The sequence below is a fragment of the Episyrphus balteatus genome, chromosome 3, assembly GCF_945859705.1.
Source record: "Episyrphus balteatus chromosome 3, idEpiBalt1.1, whole genome shotgun sequence".
NCBI lineage: Eukaryota > Metazoa > Arthropoda > Insecta > Diptera > Syrphidae > Episyrphus > Episyrphus balteatus.
Window position 1 is genome coordinate 88,451,769 of NC_079136.1, and position 16,646 is coordinate 88,468,414.

The 16,646-nt window shown below is 28.5% G+C and overlaps 1 protein-coding gene and 1 long non-coding RNA gene across 2 annotated transcripts; both read left to right on the forward strand.

Annotated features, from left to right (window-relative positions):
• The first annotated feature begins 798 nt into the window (after nucleotides 1-798).
• LOC129913340 (uncharacterized) lies at nucleotides 799-9,147 on the forward strand. Its single transcript, XR_008772037.1, has 5 exons — nucleotides 799-990; nucleotides 1,088-1,201; nucleotides 2,274-2,411; nucleotides 3,666-3,776; nucleotides 8,472-9,147. It is a non-coding gene; the product is annotated as an uncharacterized LOC129913340 (long non-coding RNA).
• A 2,293-nt stretch (nucleotides 9,148-11,440) lies between these two features.
• On the forward strand, nucleotides 11,441-16,009 carry LOC129915126 (uncharacterized). Its single transcript, XM_055994590.1, has 5 exons — nucleotides 11,441-12,231; nucleotides 12,296-12,723; nucleotides 12,783-13,139; nucleotides 13,544-13,730; nucleotides 15,558-16,009. The coding sequence occupies exons 1-5, from the start codon at nucleotides 11,847-11,849 to the stop codon at nucleotides 16,007-16,009; spliced, it is 1,809 nt and encodes a 602-aa protein (XP_055850565.1). The 5' UTR covers nucleotides 11,441-11,846.
• The last annotated feature ends 637 nt before the right edge of the window (nucleotides 16,010-16,646 follow it).

A 16,646-nucleotide genomic window follows, 5' to 3' on the forward strand; every position in this document is an offset into this window, starting at 1 on the left:
TATGATTCCACCCCAGTTTTCATTGATGTTAAGGCCAAAATATAATAAGCATAAGCAAACATAAGCTAATTTCAAGCACATCACAAATTTTCACTTATGTTTGCAAAAATAAGGCGCATATCCATAACCTGATTCGTGGATATTTGAGCAAACCTGTCAGATATTGATTAAACTTATCGGAGCTTTGAATTTTATTTTTGGGTACCGTTTACTATCAATTTTTGCTACCATCAAAAACGAAATTTATTAAATTTTCTAATTTTCAGTTAAAACATACTCGGTAAGTTGTATTACTTTCTGAATTTTCTTTTTTTATTTTTCGTTCTGTCAAATATTTATTCTCTGAACATAAAAATTTAACCGGCTCCCAAAGCAGAGTAAATTTTTGATAACTGAAAATGTATCTTTTTATTTTAACAGTGTCGTAAAAGCATTCTAAGCTAAATAAATTAACCCAATTCTCACAAGCCTAAATATCAAATACATATTTCAATATTTTTTATAAATTTTGTTTGTGAAAAGTCCATAAAAATATTCCAATAAAAAAAAACAAACAAAAATCTTCATAATATTATGTACCTACTAAATCTTTTACGCATCTCTGTTTTCTGTCCAATGTGCAGAGAGCTTTTACAATATAACAACCCTGCCCTGCCCATTGAACAATGTGCTTGGTATTGGAAGAAAGAAAATTGAAACTCGTGTGTTAGTTCTGTGCAAACATCGAGGAAAGCAACACGCGTTTTTTATTTGCGGTAATTTATTCGTGGTTTTCCAATAAATTTTTTGGGAAAAATTTATTTAATTATTCAGCGTAGGTAAAATTAATGAAAATATTACAATATAAGGTACTTTATAAAAACAAAGTAATATTGTAATATTTTCTTCGTGTAGAATTGTTTTTTTTTTTTATCAACCCCCATTTTGAAACTCACAAGAAGGCACGCGCTTTTCATTTCATCTTCTTCGTTTGGCGTCTGCATTCACCAGGTTAGTACATATCTACAGAATATTTTTTTTTTTCAATACCCATTTTAAAACATTTATAACTATTTTCATATTTTAATTATCTTCAACAATGAACAAGCTACAAATCTAATTGTGTGAAAACCAAGATAATATTCTACTTTGTCGGGCGTTTACCAGCAATAACTGCTACATATACATAAATTTACATCAGCAAGACCAGGCATAATTAAAAGTAAGTAATACACTTTTATTAGATTTTTTTTCTTATATCGTTTTAAATTAAATCAATCTGACTTCGTGTAGATTTTAATTTTCGTTCAGTTTGAAATATATGTATGCATAATCAAACTAATATTAATTCACGTTCGCAATATTAATCTAAATATAAAAAAAAAACTCAAATAATATCTGTTGGCAACATAAAAAAAAAGAGCGCGTTTTTTTTTTGCAAAGCCTAACGTAATTTTGCATTAAACTTGTTGGTAATATGTATGTATCTACAAATTGTTTATTTCCATCCGCATTTTTAATTCTAAAGTAATATTTTCCAATTGCAAACATTGCACGCGTTTTATTATGTAGATCATGTTGGTACATACATGCCTACGGAATTGTTTTTTTTTTCAACCCCCATTTTGAAACTTACATTTTTATTTTGACCAACTCCAAAGAGGCACATGATTTTCGTCTACTTCATCGGGCGTCTGGATTAACCAGGTTGGTACACATCTACAGAATATTTTTTTCAATTCCCATTTTGAAACATATTTGTTTAATTATCTACAACAGTGGCGAGCACGCTCCAATTGCAAATAAAAAAAGACGCGGGCATTTGCATTAACCACGTTGGTACATATGTGTGTACATCATTGAATTTTATCTCCAATCCCAATTTTAAATTAACATTTTCATATTACCTACCTAATTGCAAAAAAAAGATGCGCTTTTCTTATGGAGCGTGCTTGTCAACAAAATGTCACTGTTTTAGATGATTAAATATTAGTTTTATTTCTCCACCCCAAGTCATTCCAAGATAATTAAATCATCTTAAAACAAAAACCTGCTGGTGATTTAGACCAGACACGTTCAACAGGGAGCTACATCCATTTTGTTAGAATTTCGTTGTTGTATCGTTTAACAGCAAAATTCTAAACGTAATATTTCATTTGTATAGCTTATTTTATTTTCATTAATCTTGAGATGAGCAATCAAATTAACTTTCATCTCTCATTTGTAAAGCTTATTTTATATTAATTAAGTTTGAGATGGAAAACAAAACTAATATAAATTCTCCCACCCAACAGATTCCAAGAAAATTACAAAAATCGGCTTAACATTTGGAAAACTACAAATTTAAACAATCATCGGCTAGACATCTGAAAACCAGCTTCTACAATCATCAGCCAAACCAAACTAATTTATATTTTAAGCAGATAAAAACTGTAAGTAACACCTTTTTGATAGATACGAAAATAAACTTTATATTACTAGATCTAGCCAAAATTTAATTTTATGAAAATAATCCTTTTATTCGAAATTCTTTCTGGTATCGTTTTAAAGTAAAATTTAAAGTGATAGATCTGTATAGCTTATTTTAATTTTAAAAGATACAGGTAATCAAACTAACATTAATTCTTCTACCTAAAAGATTCCAAAATATTTAAATCATTTGAAAAAAAAACACCAACTACAACAATCATTAGCCACATCAGGCTTAATAATTTCCAGCAGATGAAGGCACGAAGAAACATCCGTTTGTTAGAATTTTGTTTTTGTATCGTTTAAAAGCAAAATTCTAAACATTAACTTTGACTTTGAATAAGTAACTTTTCATTTTGGTAATGAAACTGATTGCTACTTGAGCAAAACTTGTTGCACACAACACATTCTTGTCGATTTAACCTTAATTAATTAAAAAAAAATTATTTAAAAGCATAAAGTTGAGCTTAACTTCTTGTTGAATTCGGTCTTGATTAATTTAAAATTCATTTTGCTAAAGTAGCTTTCTTTTTTCGATTTTGTACATTTTAAATACTTAAAATTCAAAGTGATAGATCTGTCTTTGTATAGCTTTTTTGATTTTCATTAATTTTGAGATGGAAAATCGAACTTAAATTAAATCTCCTACCCAGCAGATTCTAAGAAAATTACAAAAATTTAACAATCATCGGTTAGACATCTGAAAAACTACCAGCTACTACAATCATCAGCCAGAAAAACAAATTATTTTTAAAACAGATAAAAATAGTAAGTAACACCCTTCTAAAAGATACGAAAATAAACTTCGTACTACTCGAACTAGCCAAAACTGATTTAATAAAAAGAAGTAGCATCCGCTTGTTAGAATTTTGTTTTTAAAGCAAAATTCTAAACATTAACTTTGACTTAAAATAGTTAACTTTTTATTTTGATAATGAAACTGATTGCTACTTGAGCAAAACTTGTAACACATAACACATTAATCTTAATTTTAATAAAAAATAATCATTTAAAAGCATATAGTTGAGCCTAACTTTTAACATTCCTTTTGGATTCGCTCTTAATTAATAAAAAAATCTTTTCTATTATCTAAAGTTTTGCTAAAGTATCGTTTAACATCAAAATTCTAAAGTAAGATCTAATATGTATAGCATTTTTTAATTTTCATTAATTTTGAGCTAAAAAATTAAGCTAACATTTATTCCCCTAATCAACAGGTTCCAAGAAATAGTAAAATTTTGACAATCATCGGCTACATCTGAAAACCTACCAGCTAATACAATCATCAGCCAGACCAAACTTTATTATATTTTAAACAGATAAAAATAGTGAGTAACACCTTTTTAAAACATATACTAAAATAAACTATATATTACAAGAACTAGCCAAAACTTAAATTTATAAAAAAGAGTAACATCCGTTTGTTAGAATTTCGTTTTTGTATCGTTTAAAAACAAAATTCTAAACATTAACTTTGACTAAGAATAAGTAACTTTTTATTTTGTTAATGAAACTGAATGCTACTTGAGCAAAACTTGTTGCACATAACACATTCTTGTCGACTTAATCTTAATTAACTAAAAAATTATCGTTTTAAAGCATATAGTTAAGCTTAACTTCTAACATTCTTGTTGGATTCGGTCTTGATTAATTAAAAATTCATTTCTGTCTATCTAAAGTTTTGCTAAAGTAGCTTTCTTTTTCGATTTTGTACATTTCAAATACTCAATATACATTTTTGATAACAAAACAAAATTCAAATGCACCAATTAACACCAGATCTCAAAAAAAGATTACTAGAACTAGCCAAAACTTAAATTTATAACAAGAAATAGTATCCTTTTATTTGAAATTCGTTCTGGTATCGTTTTAAAGCAACATTCTAAACTTTATTCTTGACTTGGAATAAGTAACTTTTTATTTTGTTAATGAAACTGAATGCTACTTGAGCAAAACTTGTTGCACATAACACATTCTTGTCGACTTAACCTTAATTAACTAAAAAATTATCCTTTTAAAGCAAATAGTTGAGCTTAACTTCTAACATTCCTTTTAGATTCGGTCTTAATTAACTAAAAAATCATTTCAGTCTATCTAGAGTTTTGCTAAAGTAGCTTTCTTTTTCGATTTTGTACATTTCAAATACTCAATATACATTTTTGATAACAAAACAAAATTCAAATGCACCAATTAGAACTAGATCTCAAAAAAAGATTACTAGAACTAGCCAAAACTTAAATTTATAACAAGAAATAGTATCCTTTTATTTGAAATTCGTTCTGGTATCGTTTTAAAGCAACATTCTAAACTTTATTCTTGACTTGGAATAAGTAACTTTTTATTTTGTTAATGAAACTGAATGCTACTTGAGCAAAACTTGTTGCACATAACACATTCTTGTCGACTTAACCTTAATTAACTAAAAAATTATCCTTTTAAAGCAAATAGTTGAGCTTAACTTCTAACATTCCTTTTAGATTCGGTCTTAATTAACTAAAAAATCATTTCAGTCTATCTAGAGTTTTGCTAAAGTAGCTTTCTTTTTCGATTTTGTACATTTCAAATACTCAATATACATTTTTGATAACAAAACAAAATTCAAATGCACCAATTAGAACTAGATCTCAAAAAAAGATTACTAGAACTAGCCAAAACTTAAATTTATAACAAGAAATAGTATCCTTTTATTTGAAATTCGTTCTGGTATCGTTTTAAAGCAACATTCTAAACTTTATTCTTGACTTGGAATAAGTAACTTTTTATTTTGTTAATGAAACTGAATGCTACTTGAGCAAAACTTGTTGCACATAACACATTCTTGTCGACTTAACCTTAATTAACTAAAAAATTATCCTTTTAAAGCAAATAGTTGAGCTTAACTTCTAACATTCCTTTTAGATTCGGTCTTAATTAACTAAAAAATCATTTCAGTCTATCTAGAGTTTTGCTAAAGTAGCTTTCTTTTTCGATTTTGTACATTTCAAATACTCAATATACATTTTTGATAACAAAACAAAATTCAAATGCACCAATTAGAACTAGATCTCAAAAAAAGATTACTAGAACTAGCCAAAACTTAAATTTATAACAAGAAATAGTATCCTTTTATTTGAAATTCGTTCTGGTATCGTTTTAAAGCAACATTCTAAACTTTATTCTTGACTTGGAATAAGTAACTTTTTATTTTGTTAATGAAACTGAATGCTACTTGAGCAAAACTTGTTGCACATAACACATTCTTGTCGACTTAACCTTAATTAACTAAAAAATTATCCTTTTAAAGCAAATAGTTGAGCTTAACTTCTAACATTCGTTTTAGATTCGGTCTTAATTAACTAAAAAATCATTTCAGTCTATCTAGAGTTTTGCTAAAGTAGCTTTCTTTTTCGATTTTGTACATTTCAAATACTCAATATACATTTTTGATAACAAAACAAAATTCAAATGCACCAATTAGAACTAGATCTCAAAAAAAGATTACTAGAACTAGCCAAAACTTAAATTTATAACAAGAAATAGTATCCTTTTATTTGAAATTCGTTCTGGTATCGTTTTAAAGCAACATTCTAAACTTTATTCTTGACTTGGAATAAGTAACTTTTTATTTTGTTAATGAAACTGAATGCTACTTGAGCAAAACTTGTTGCACATAACACATTCTTGTCGACTTAACCTTAATTAACTAAAAAATTATCCTTTTAAAGCAAATAGTTGAGCTTAACTTCTAACATTCCTTTTAGATTCGGTCTTAATTAACTAAAAAATCATTTCAGTCTATCTAGAGTTTTGCTAAAGTAGCTTTCTTTTTCGATTTTGTACATTTCAAATACTCAATATACATTTTTGATAACAAAACAAAATTCAAATGCACCAATTAGAACTAGATCTCAAAAAAAGATTACTAGAACTAGCCAAAACTTAAATTTATAACAAGAAATAGTATCCTTTTATTTGAAATTCGTTCTGGTATCGTTTTAAAGCAACATTCTAAACTTTATTCTTGACTTGGAATAAGTAACTTTTTATTTTGTTAATGAAACTGAATGCTACTTGAGCAAAACTTGTTGCACATAACACATTCTTGTCGACTTAACCTTAATTAACTAAAAAATTATCCTTTTAAAGCAAATAGTTGAGCTTAACTTCTAACATTCCTTTTAGATTCGGTCTTAATTAACTAAAAAATCATTTCAGTCTATCTAGAGTTTTGCTAAAGTAGCTTTCTTTTTCGATTTTGTACATTTCAAATACTCAATATACATTTTTGATAACAAAACAAAATTCAAATGCACCAATTAGAACTAGATCTCAAAAAAAGATTACTAGAACTAGCCAAAACTTAAATTTATAACAAGAAATAGTATCCTTTTATTTGAAATTCGTTCTGGTATCGTTTTAAAGCAACATTCTAAACTTTATTCTTGACTTGGAATAAGTAACTTTTTATTTTGTTAATGAAACTGAATGCTACTTGAGCAAAACTTGTTGCACATAACACATTCTTGTCGACTTAACCTTAATTAACTAAAAAATTATCCTTTTAAAGCAAATAGTTGAGCTTAACTTCTAACATTCGTTTTAGATTCGGTCTTAATTAACTAAAAAATCATTTCAGTCTATCTAGAGTTTTGCTAAAGTAGCTTTCTTTTTCGATTTTGTACATTTCAAATACTCAATATACATTTTTGATAACAAAACAAAATTCAAATGCACCAATTAGAACTAGATCTCAAAAAAAGATTACTAGAACTAGCCAAAACTTAAATTTATAACAAGAAATAGTATCCTTTTATTTGAAATTCGTTCTGGTATCGTTTTAAAGCAACATTCTAAACTTTATTCTTGACTTGGAATAAGTAACTTTTTATTTTGTTAATGAAACTGAATGCTACTTGAGCAAAACTTGTTGCACATAACACATTCTTGTCGACTTAACCTTAATTAACTAAAAAATTATCCTTTTAAAGCAAATAGTTGAGCTTAACTTCTAACATTCCTTTTAGATTCGGTCTTAATTAACTAAAAAATCATTTCAGTCTATCTAGAGTTTTGCTAAAGTAGCTTTCTTTTTCGATTTTGTACATTTCAAATACTCAATATACATTTTTGATAACAAAACAAAATTCAAATGCACCAATTAGAACTAGATCTCAAAAAAAGATTACTAGAACTAGCCAAAACTTAAATTTATAACAAGAAATAGTATCCTTTTATTTGAAATTCGTTCTGGTATCGTTTTAAAGCAACATTCTAAACTTTATTCTTGACTTGGAATAAGTAACTTTTTATTTTGTTAATGAAACTGAATGCTACTTGAGCAAAACTTGTTGCACATAACACATTCTTGTCGACTTAACCTTAATTAACTAAAAAATTATCCTTTTAAAGCAAATAGTTGAGCTTAACTTCTAACATTCCTTTTAGATTCGGTCTTAATTAACTAAAAAATCATTTCAGTCTATCTAGAGTTTTGCTAAAGTAGCTTTCTTTTTCGATTTTGTACATTTCAAATACTCAATATACATTTTTGATAACAAAACAAAATTCAAATGCACCAATTAGAACTAGATCTCAAAAAAAGATTACTAGAACTAGCCAAAACTTAAATTTATAACAAGAAATAGTATCCTTTTATTTGAAATTCGTTCTGGTATCGTTTTAAAGCAACATTCTAAACTTTATTCTTGACTTGGAATAAGTAACTTTTTATTTTGTTAATGAAACTGAATGCTACTTGAGCAAAACTTGTTGCACATAACACATTCTTGTCGACTTAACCTTAATTAACTAAAAAATTATCCTTTTAAAGCAAATAGTTGAGCTTAACTTCTAACATTCCTTTTAGATTCGGTCTTAATTAACTAAAAAATCATTTCAATCTATCTAAAGTTTTGCTAAAGTATCGTTTAAATGCAAAATTCTAAACGTAAAGGTCTTATTTGTATAGCATATTTTAATTTTCATTAATTTTGAGCTGCAAAAATTAATTAAATAATTTATTAATTTATTCCCCTGATCAACAGGTTCAACAGACATCTGAATACTACCAGCTACTACAATCATCGGCTACATCTGAAAACCAACCAGCTACTACAATCATCAGCCAGACCAAACTAAATTATATTTTAAACATATAAAAATAGTGAGTAACACCTTTTTAATAGATATACTAAAATAAACTATATATCACTAGAACTAGCCATAATTAAATTTTATAAAAAAAAGTATTATCCTTTTATTTCGTGTTGGTATCGTTTTAAAGCAAAATTTAAAGTGATAGATCTGACTTTGTATAGCTTGTTGTAAAACATACAGATAGATATAGGTAATCAAACTAACATTAATTCTTCTTTTTAAAAGATTCCAAAATATCAAATCATTAAAAAAAAAACCAATTAAAACAATTATTAGCCAGATCAGTCTTAATCATTTTCAGCAGATAAAGGCACGAAGTTACATCAGTTTGTTAGAATTTTGTTTTGGTATCGTTTTAAAGCAAAATTGTTAACATTAACTTTGACTTGAGTCAATTTTGCAATAGCTAGATAAAACCCAGTTAAGGCTTATTCCTGGGAATAAGTTTTTCTATATTGACATTTCTTCTTCTGATAGTCTAACTAATAACTAATAACTGCTTAGAATAGTTAACCTTTTATCTTGGTAACGAAACTGAGTGCTACTTGAGCAAAACTTGTAACACATAATACCTTCTTGTTGACTTAAGTCTAAATTAATTAAAAAAAATTTTCTGTCGATCTAAAAGATCCTGCTTTGAGATAACTTACACCAGCTTTAACGAAATTTAGTTTAATATAACCTACAACAACTTTTACGAACCCTCTTTTTAGATTAACCAACAAATGGATTGCTTTATTTGTAATCAAAGATTTGATACCTTGAAAAGTATATCGACTCACTTCAAAGTAGTTCACCGATTAGATGGAGTAGGTGTTTACCGGTGTACTTTTAATAACTGTACGTCAATTACTTCCACTTTTTCAAATTTTTCGCGGCATTGTAAAACTCACATTAAGGATGGATTGACACTATTTTGGTCGTCCTCGAATATTGTTGAGAGTTCAGATTTGCCTTCTTATTCTGAATTTGTATCAGATTCTTATCGTATTTCTCCTCCAACTGCAGTTTCTTCTGACACAAATCATTTTAATCAAGTGAACACTGATATAGATATGGACAGAGATAATGATAATAATCATGATAATTATATTAATATTGATAAAATTGGAATAAAGTTTGCTATGAAATTATACAGTATGGACAATTTGTCACGCAAGGATGCGACTACAATAATAGGAATGATTAAGCAATCAATTCACGAGCCCATGATAGAGTTCTTTAAAATATTTGCTAATAAAAGTAACCGACCGATCGAAGATCGCTTACAGATCTCTTCGTTAATTGCAGCGGTTGAAAAGCCATTCGAACTATGCAGCACTGATCACAATCTTATGCAATGGCTGACATTGAATGATTATTTATGTGCAGCTACAGAGTTCACTATTAATGACGAGTTACAAAATGTTTATCGTAATGGAATTAATTGCCATGAAGATTATACAACTACGGGGGTCCTCCTCCCACTTGAATTTCAATTCAGAAAAACTTTTGAAAAAAATGATCTATTAATTAAAACTATCACAGAAATCAAAAAAATTTCAAGTGATGAATCGAATATCTCACATTTCATTAAAGGAAAAGCTTGGCAAAAAAAACTTGAATTGTTTTCATCTAGTGAAACTGTCATACCTTATTTCTTATACATGGATGATGCGGAAATAAATAACCCGTTAGGCTCACACGCCGATCCTATTTCATTTATTTATTATTCATTTCCCGTCATCCCGGGGAAATCTGATGTTAATTTAGCTGCACTTTTCAAAGCTCGCGACTACAAATCGTTCGGAAATAAAAAATGCCTTTACGCACTTATTGAAAAAATTAAATTTTTGGAAGAAACCGGAATTAATATAGCTACATCTGAAGGAATAAAAAATGTTCACTTTGTAATGGCTTTATTGATTGGTGATAATTTGGGTTTAAATGCTATCTTAGGGTTTTCTTCGTGCAGTAGTACATTTTTTTGTCGACTTTGCAAGCTTCCAAAAAAAAAAACTTCTGAAATGCCTATTGAAGTGAAAAATATGCTGCGTAATAGGGAGAATTATGAACAAGACGTCGCTGTTAACGATTACAAACAAACGGGCATACACGAGAATTCAGTTTTCAATTCTATTAAATCATTTCACGTGACATCCAACTATTCAGTTGATGTGATGCATGATATTTTTGAGGGCGTATGCCACTATAACATGTGTCACATCATTCGACATATTATTGAAAAGAAGTTTTTCTCAAATTTGGAGACTTTCAACGACCGAATTAACTCGTTTAATTACGGAGAAATTGAGATCGGAAACATTTCACAGTCACCAATTACGAATGACAATTTAAAAAATATGCATTTAAAGAAAACCGCGCGTGAAATGATGACTTTTGTTTATCATTTTCCCCTAATTGTAGCCGATCGTATTCCTGAAAAAGACGAAATCTGGATTTTCTTCTTAAATTTCGTAGAAATCATAGATATTCTTTTGGATTTCAATATTTCGAATGACATGATTGATCACCTTGCTGAACTTATAAGACAACACCATCTTGACTATGTAAAGTTGTTCAAGGATACTCTTAAACCAAAACATCATTTTATGGTGCATTACCCATTGGTATTTCGTATGTCGGGCGTGCCGCGAAATTTTTGGTGTTTCCAATTCGAAGCCAAACATAAGGAATTCAAGAAATATGCGCGAGTCATTAACTGTCGAAAGAACATTCCACTCACATTATCAATTAAATTTCAATTAAAATTTGCACAATCGATATTAAATGAGACTTCTTCTGATCTTGTGACTTTCTCTGATTGTCACATGCTTGATACTTCCCACTTTGAATTGATAAATGATTACAAAGTACGTCAAGGAATCCACTCAGATTTCTCAAGTTTCTCACAATGCGTATATTACGGCAAACTATTTAAAAAAGGTTACTTCATTTCACAATGTCTCGATAATGCAATAGAAAATGCGTATATATTTCGTATAAAAGAGGTAGTTAAGTTTTCCGAGCCAACTTTTCCGTATTTAGTATGCGAACGTGTTCAAATAATTGCTTATCGAAAACACTACGCTGCAATCGAAATTGGCAATGCCACTACACCAATTCAATACTTATCTCATCATTTACTACGAATAGATAATTGCAAAAGTCCTCCAATAAATGTTTATAAAATATCTCGTGGTTTAATGATGATAAGACCAAAAATAATATATTAATTATTAAGAAATTCCCATTGCTTCCAGTTCCAACAAAATTTAAAAAAAATGGACGAATCACAATCACGTTCAACGTCACCTGTGGAGAAAAATACGATAAGTGAATTGAAACAAACAGAAACACCGGTCAATATTATCCCACAAACAGAAACACCGGTCAACATTATCCCATCTAGTCAAGTACTTCTATCGACTACAAATTACGTTTTGGTTCGAGATGACAGTAAATTATTACTAAATGATTTGTCATCGCCAGATAACAAATCAATAAGTATTCAAGAGCAATCAGATGATCAATCAGGTGTGGAAAACGTTTCATTCACAGAATTGATAAGTTCTTATTGCTCCAATGATGATGACAATGAGGTGGAAGCTCTCAAAACTCTTTTGAATGAATGGAAAATCCCAAATATGTTTCACCAACTTTTTATTGGTAACTATAGAATTCTGATTTGAAGTCGAAATATTTCAATAAAAACCAAAAACTACTTTTTCAGATGAAAATCTTTTTGTACCGGTGTTGCAAGTGGCAAACGAATTTTTCATGAAGAGGTTTTTACAAACTTTAAATATAACAACCGCAAGTAGGATTGTTTTCTTTGATAAGTGGTTTCAATGGAAAACCGAACGGTATACATCTTTATCTAATACTCCGTCTTTAGTTTCTACACCAACGACTAGTGTAGCGTCACCTTCATCTACCACAGCATCAGTGAGCAAAAGTTTGATAGATATTTTAAACTGTAAAGATGGACAAACAATTAAAGATTATTATGACGAAAATAAAAACATAGACAATAAATCTGTTCGTAAGTTGCTCACCGACACAATTTTGAGTTACGCCAGAATAAATAACGTACATTTCTCGTCGAACGATTTGATAAAGCTTTCAGATGAAATACAGTTGGTGTTCAATGAGGATCCAGTAAGAAATTAGAAACTGTTACCCTTTTAATTTTTTTTTTATTTTTCATTAATTCATAGTTGGATTACTACTGCACAAAAAAAGGCATGAAAAATCCTAAAGGAATGCTTGCAAACAAATTTCATAATTATCGAGGAAAAAGTCGTTCAATAAATCGTTTGTTTGCGGACCACAATAATAAAAAAAAGAAAATCGATGATTTGCCGGTGGAACCAAATACTTTTGAACAAGAAAAGCTGCTTCTAAAAATGAAGCACGATCATCATACAATGAACGCTCAGGAAAAAAGTGATGCATGGGCAAAAACTTTCAATATTCGCCAATTAGATCTCAAAAAGGCTAACGATAAGACAATTAAATGGGAAAAATTCTATGAAAAATGGCACTTCATGAACTTTCCGAATGGCTATGAATATGTAAGAAAATAATTGGTCCTAATTTATTTTTTATAGTTTTTAGTTTTATAATTTTTTTCATAACTAAATAATGCTTTCTTAATTTAATATGTAGTTTATCAATATTATTTCAATGAAATGATTTCCATTAATTTTAACTTCCGAATTTGATTTTTTTCTTTTACTCAAATCCTAATTATCAAAAACTTTCTTTTCGGTTTTTGATGAAAACCATAATTCAAAAATCAGATTTTAGAATACATTGATAACGTATCTAAGGTTTCTTTTCTTGCATGACCCTTCCTCCAATTTGTTATCCATTTACTTTTCTATTATTATTAGTTGTCAACTAGCCACTTTAACAAAAATTTAGTTAAAAAATAGCTTTTTTCTAATTTAACTTTAAAAATAAACTTTCTTTTTAGATCGAATCGGACTTCAACAGAATGTTTGCAAATAAAGATGATGTTCTGGTGGGTACCAAAATAGCCCATTTTTGCAATTTAATGCTGCAATACGCGTTCCCAAAATTAATAACGAACATCGAGTTAAAAAATATGTTGCACGATTTCAATCAACAATGTCAAGCAGATGTGTGCGAAGTCACTCAGAGTAACTATAATTAACATTAGCTATACAGGGTGTCCCACAGTCACCGCCCCAAATGAAAACCATATATTCCTGAGGTCATTTTAAGTCGAAAAACTTAAGAGGTAATTTTCTCGTTTTCGTCCCGTTTTCGAGTTACCACGGTTTTTATGATTTTTGCTCTCTTGTCATTTAACTGGCCTTATCTTTGCCAAACCACGTTTGATTTGAAAGATTTTTTTTACAACCAATCAAGAATTTACTAAAGTTTAAGTTTGTCTCAAAACTTTTTTCTCTGCGGACAACCGTTTAGCCACAGTTTTGCATCAAACACAATTTTCTTCGTTTTTTAAGTTGTTTTTTACACTTTCATATCATTTTAGTCAAAAAAACACGTTAATGAGCATTAATTTTTTGTGCTTTTTATTAAAGCCCAGTTTATTTTCATAAAAAAAATAAGTTTTATTTCATAAAAAAGACTACTGAAAGTAATTAAAAAAAAATAAACAAACTGAGTGAATTCAAAAAAAAATAATTTTTAAATAAAAAATTAATTTAAATGAATTAAAAACTTTTACTGAGCTATTGTGCTTAAGAAAAGAACAAAAAGATAAAGCCCAGAAAAAATTTTAATTCATTTAAATCAATTTTTTATTTAAAAATTATTTTTTTTTTAATTCACTCAGTTTGTTTATTTTTTATTAAATTATTTTCAGTAGCCTTTTTTATGAAATAAAACTTATTTTTTTATGAAAATAAACTGGGCTTTAATAAAAAGCACAAAAAATTAATGCTCATTAACGTGTTTTTTTGACTAAAATGATATGAAAGTGTAAAAAACAACTTAAAAAACGAAGAAAATTGTGTTTGATGCAAAACTGTGGCTAAACGGTTGTCCGCAGAGAAAAAAGTTTTGAGACAAACTTAAACTATAGTAAATTCTTGATTGGTTGTAAAAAAAATCTTTCAAATCAAACGTGGTTTGGCAAAGATAAGGCAAGTTAAAGGACAAGAGAGCAAAAATCATAAAAACCGTGGTAACTCGAAAACGGGACGAAAACGAGAAAATTACCTCTTAAGTTTTTCGACTTAAAATGACCTCAGGAATCCATGGTTTTCATTTGGGGCGGTGACTGTGGGACACCCTGTATATATTACAAACGGAGCCTTATTGCCAAATAATCTTCTTTTTTTTAAGTTTTTTGACTATGCCACTTACGATTATATGGCGATAAGGCCCAGATATATATAACAGGTTCTTATTTTTTTAATTATTGTAAAACGTAGAATTGTTGAGCAATTTAAACGCTAAACAATTCCTTAGTTTTGTATTTTGTTCAAACATTTGAATAAATCTTAAATTCATTATTAACAAAACTCAAAAATAATTAATTTTTCTATTTCCTTCAAAAAATATTTTCTTTTTTTTTCAAATATAAAAGGAAATATGTAAGCAGTTAACAAGTTGGTTTTTTTCTAGGTCTTTTGAGCATCGTCCTTTGCCTTTGGGGCATCATCTTCTAATTCTTGAGTTGTGTCTTTATGATTGAATAAACCAAGCACACAAATTGAATGCTTGGTTTACTTCATTGAAATTTGAAGCTTTGTTTTACAATATCTGTTTATGTTTCAGTTAACATCTTGAGGACCTAATAAACAGAAAAAGAAAACAAAAAATCTATTAAAAAAAAAAAATAATTTAACTGGTCATAATTTTGATTAAAACATTATTATTAGCTACTTTGAAAAATTATTATTCTCATAAATTTGACAATTTTTCATTTCATACAGCATAAAACATAAATCAAAATTACCTATTTTCTAATAACAAAATTCTCAATTCTTGAACAGATACTATGATTGCGATGGTGTTCATGCACTTGCACTATCTACTGCCACCAACTGCACGTGATAACAATAAGCGTTACACTGTGAAAGATAGTCAAGAAGCGTCGATAAGATTGTTTGCGCTCCCTCAAGATTACAAGGAATATCAAAATGCTTTAGCTGCAAACAGTTCAAATTCACAGCCACCGGTAATATCAATTATTGGTTCATTGACGAAAATTGAAGAAGTTCACGTAGATTTCGACAACACACATTTTAAGATGTTAACTATTGAACGTGCCATTGATATTTGCCTGAAAACATTTTTCACCTTTAACATGGCGTATCCGAAGCCATGTGAAAACTTTTGGCAATTCATAGATATTTATTTCTACCAAATCGAAAAATCAGCCACAAATGCCAAAGCACGCAGCCTTTTGCGATTCCTCAACTCAACTGAATGTCAAAATTCGTAAGATGTCAGAGTGAGATAACTTTTATTATTCTATAACTTCCATTATTCTGTAAATATTGTATCTAAGCTAACATATTTTATGTTATTTAATTTAAGCTAACTATTTAACTTATTTAATTTAAGTTAACTATCTTATGTTATTTAGTTTAAGTTATCTTTTTTATGTTATTTAATTTATTTGAATAAAATAAGTTATTGTTTATTTAAATTATAAAAAGGCTTATGTTTTCTTTAATTTTATGGATTGGTTTTTGGATTTTTAGATTGCGATTTTATGGACATTTTTGTAATAGTTTTTTCAGAGTTTCTTGAATCAAATGGTAAGCAAAACAGAAAAATTCTAAATAAATAACCATTCTCCCCCTAGGAAGTACCAAAGTTTTGGTGGATTTTACCAAGAAAATATTCCTGGTATATTCTACCAAAGTTCTGATCGATTCTACCAGGAAAAAAATAATTTCCTGGTATATGCTACCAGAATTTTGGTAAATTTTTACCAGGAAAAAAAATATTCCTGGTATATTCTACCAGAATTCTGGCACATTTTTACCAGAAAAAAAAAAATATTCCTGGTATATTCTACCAGAATTCTGGTAAAATTTTACCAGGAAAAAAAATATTCCTGGTATATTCTACCA